The sequence below is a fragment of the Sesamum indicum genome, linkage group LG7 (assembly GCF_000512975.1).
Source record: "Sesamum indicum cultivar Zhongzhi No. 13 linkage group LG7, S_indicum_v1.0, whole genome shotgun sequence".
NCBI lineage: Eukaryota > Viridiplantae > Streptophyta > Magnoliopsida > Lamiales > Pedaliaceae > Sesamum > Sesamum indicum.
Genome location: NC_026151.1, coordinates 3,046,873 through 3,049,718, shown reverse-complemented (window position 1 = coordinate 3,049,718; position 2,846 = coordinate 3,046,873). Strand labels below are relative to the sequence as shown.

The 2,846-nt window shown below is 40.0% G+C and overlaps 1 protein-coding gene across 1 annotated transcript in view; it reads left to right on the top strand.

The window, feature by feature from the left end:
• The window catches only part of LOC110012292 (serine/threonine-protein phosphatase 7 long form homolog), a 3,801-nt gene continuing 1,984 nt past the window's right edge, over positions 1,030-2,846 (top strand). Inside the window, exons 1-4 of the mRNA XM_020695254.1 lie at positions 1,030-1,794; positions 1,878-2,139; positions 2,249-2,277; positions 2,358-2,801. Coding sequence (XP_020550913.1) covers positions 1,030-1,794; positions 1,878-2,139; positions 2,249-2,277; positions 2,358-2,801 — 1,500 coding nt within the window. The remainder of the gene's footprint in view (positions 1,795-1,877; positions 2,140-2,248; positions 2,278-2,357; positions 2,802-2,846) is intronic.

Here is a 2,846-nt window from a genome sequence, read left to right as displayed (position 1 = left end):
GATAACATCGCCATGTATTCCCCCCATTGTTGACTCATTTGTGAGTTGTCATCCACCAACTGCCGGGAATCGAAAGCTCCCCAACCTCGGCCAATTTGTGGAGCATCATCGTGCTGGATTTCCACCGTTTCGACGAATATTTTCATTAGTGGAAATCTAGCTGTAGGATCAGTAAAGAATGACAATGTATCGTCATCCTTTATTGGTATCAGCTGCACGAATGTTTTGCAGAAACATTCAACGAAAATCGGGAGCTATCAACACCAATTTTTTTGTAGATTTTTGATAAAAATTGATCATAACTGGATGAACGAGGGATCCTCATTGCTGCAATGGGCGTCTGATCATATGTAACAGACCATCCATCGGTCGATAATTCACCACCAAAATACAGAAAAATCTCAATGCGAGAAGATGAAGAAGCCATTTTGTTGCAAGTTTCTACGTAAAAATGAGGAACAAGATATGAATATGTTGTAAGAAAAATCTCAATGTTTTGAAACTAGATGACGGAAACAAGGGATGTACGCATATATATAGGCGGGTAGTAATGCATTTATTCAGGTAGGTCGCGACCTATAAAGGCTGGCAAAGGCTGGTATGTACCAGCCTTATTCAAAGGCTGTACCTACCAGCCTTTAAAGAGCCATATATATATGTACATATATAAGTACATATTATATAAATATATATATAAATATATATTATACTAATAAATATATATAATATATAAATATAAAAATATAATAAATATATATAATATAAATATATTATATATATTATATATATATAATATATATATATTAAAGGGGGCTGGCAAAGGGCCAGCCCCCTTTAATGAGGAGGGCGCCAGCCTTTAAATTTTTAAAAAATTTTTTTTTTATAAAATTAAAATTTTCCCCCACCCTCATCCACCATTATAAATTGGACGGATGAAGGTGGTGGAAACTCACTTCATCCACCAGCAAAAATTTTCACCCACCTTCATTTTATACCGTGAGTTTGTCTTCAATTTTTTTTTCCACACAAATGGATAGACGATCAGTCTATGATCCTCGTGATAGTACTGTATTATCTCAACAAGCCCAACATAGGTCTGACGATATTCCAGATGGTGACCTAGACGCCGTACTCATTTCACGGCGTGCGGATGGTACCTTTTGGAGCTACTTTAACCAAAATAATATGTCCGAGCGTGTACAAAAAATCCTACACCAAATAGGATTTTATGGAGTTTATAGATGCGGACGCCTTCAGTTAAATCAACACCTCATCACTGCATTAGTGGAGAGGTGGCGATCGGAGACGCACACTTTCCATTTTCGTGTAGGGGAAGCCACAATTACCCTACAAGATGTACAAATAATTTGGGCACTCCCAATAGACGGCGAGCCGGTGACTGGAATTGATTTCGACCGCACAACACAACAATGGCAAGAATATTGCCTTACTTACATAGGCTTTAGCCCGGATGCAAATGTGTTGAAGGGCTCGAGATTACAGACATCGGCAATTACATCTCATTTGGCGGCGGTCGAAATTACTTATAATACTCCCCAGGCTGTCGTCGTCCAGTACGCACGTGCCGTTGCATTACTTTTATTTGGGGGATTGATGTGCCCAGATTCCTCAGGTAACTATGTCTCATTACTATATCTTTCAAAATTAGAAGATATAGAAACCGCGAGGAACTACAGTTGGGGGAGTGCTGTGCTGGCATTTTTATATCGCGAATTGTGCAATGCCAGCACAAAAGGCAAAGCGGCAATTGGTGGAGCGCTGCAATTGCTACAGGTAAAATTGACTTAAAAAGTCTTACACATTTTTTTTTTGCTATTGATATTCATTAATAACACATATTTGTATTGTTCGTGTAGATTTGGGCGTGGTCACGGATTACGCCACTTTGTCCTGGACTTGGTGCCCAACGACTATTTATGGGCCAAGTGCAAATGGACAATAATCGCTGGCTCCCAGCAGCACCATATGGTGCTACTTGGAATTGTAAGCACACTTTCACCATTACAGTTCGGGGAACTGTACGAGTCATACGAGAAATTTTGGATGAGATGTTGGGCGTGGTCAAGGATTACGCCACTTTGTCCTGGACTTGGTGCCCAACGGCTATTTATGGGCCAAGTGCAAATGGACAACAATCGCTGGCTCCCAGCAGCACCATATGGTGCTACTTGGAATTGTCAGCACACTTTCATCACTACAGTTCGGGGAACTGTATGAGTCATACGAGAAATTTTGGATGAGATGCAGGCGGATCAGGTAACTAAATTTTAATATTATTCGTATATTTATACCGTGAATTAAATTCATATTAATTTACATTTTTGTTTTTATTACAGTTCATATGGCAGCCGTATGACATGGACTCGGATGTCATTATGGCTTACGCCGATGAATTGAACCCCCAGTTGTGGAGGTCATCCGTTCCGTTGATATTCTACGCAATAGTTGAAATGCATCGTCCCGAACGAGTTGTTCGCCAATTCGGGATGAGGCAGAATGTACCAGAATCGACGGATACCCGTGATATGAGCCTCCATCAGATTTCCCGTAAAAATCACGCGGGCGCAGATTGGTCTCTGCAACACATACAATACATCAATAGATGGCAAAGACGATATGACACGGTTGTACATAGGCCACTCATTTCTAATAGAAGGGAAACAGAACGAGGTTATTGGGAGTGGTACTACAACATAACAAGAAATTTCGTGTCGTCATCTACTGATAGACGTGTGGAAAGCGGGTACCAACCTGGAGAAGCACCTATGTTGCAAGTTGTGGTACGTTATTATATAATATTACATGTTTTATTTTATATATATTTT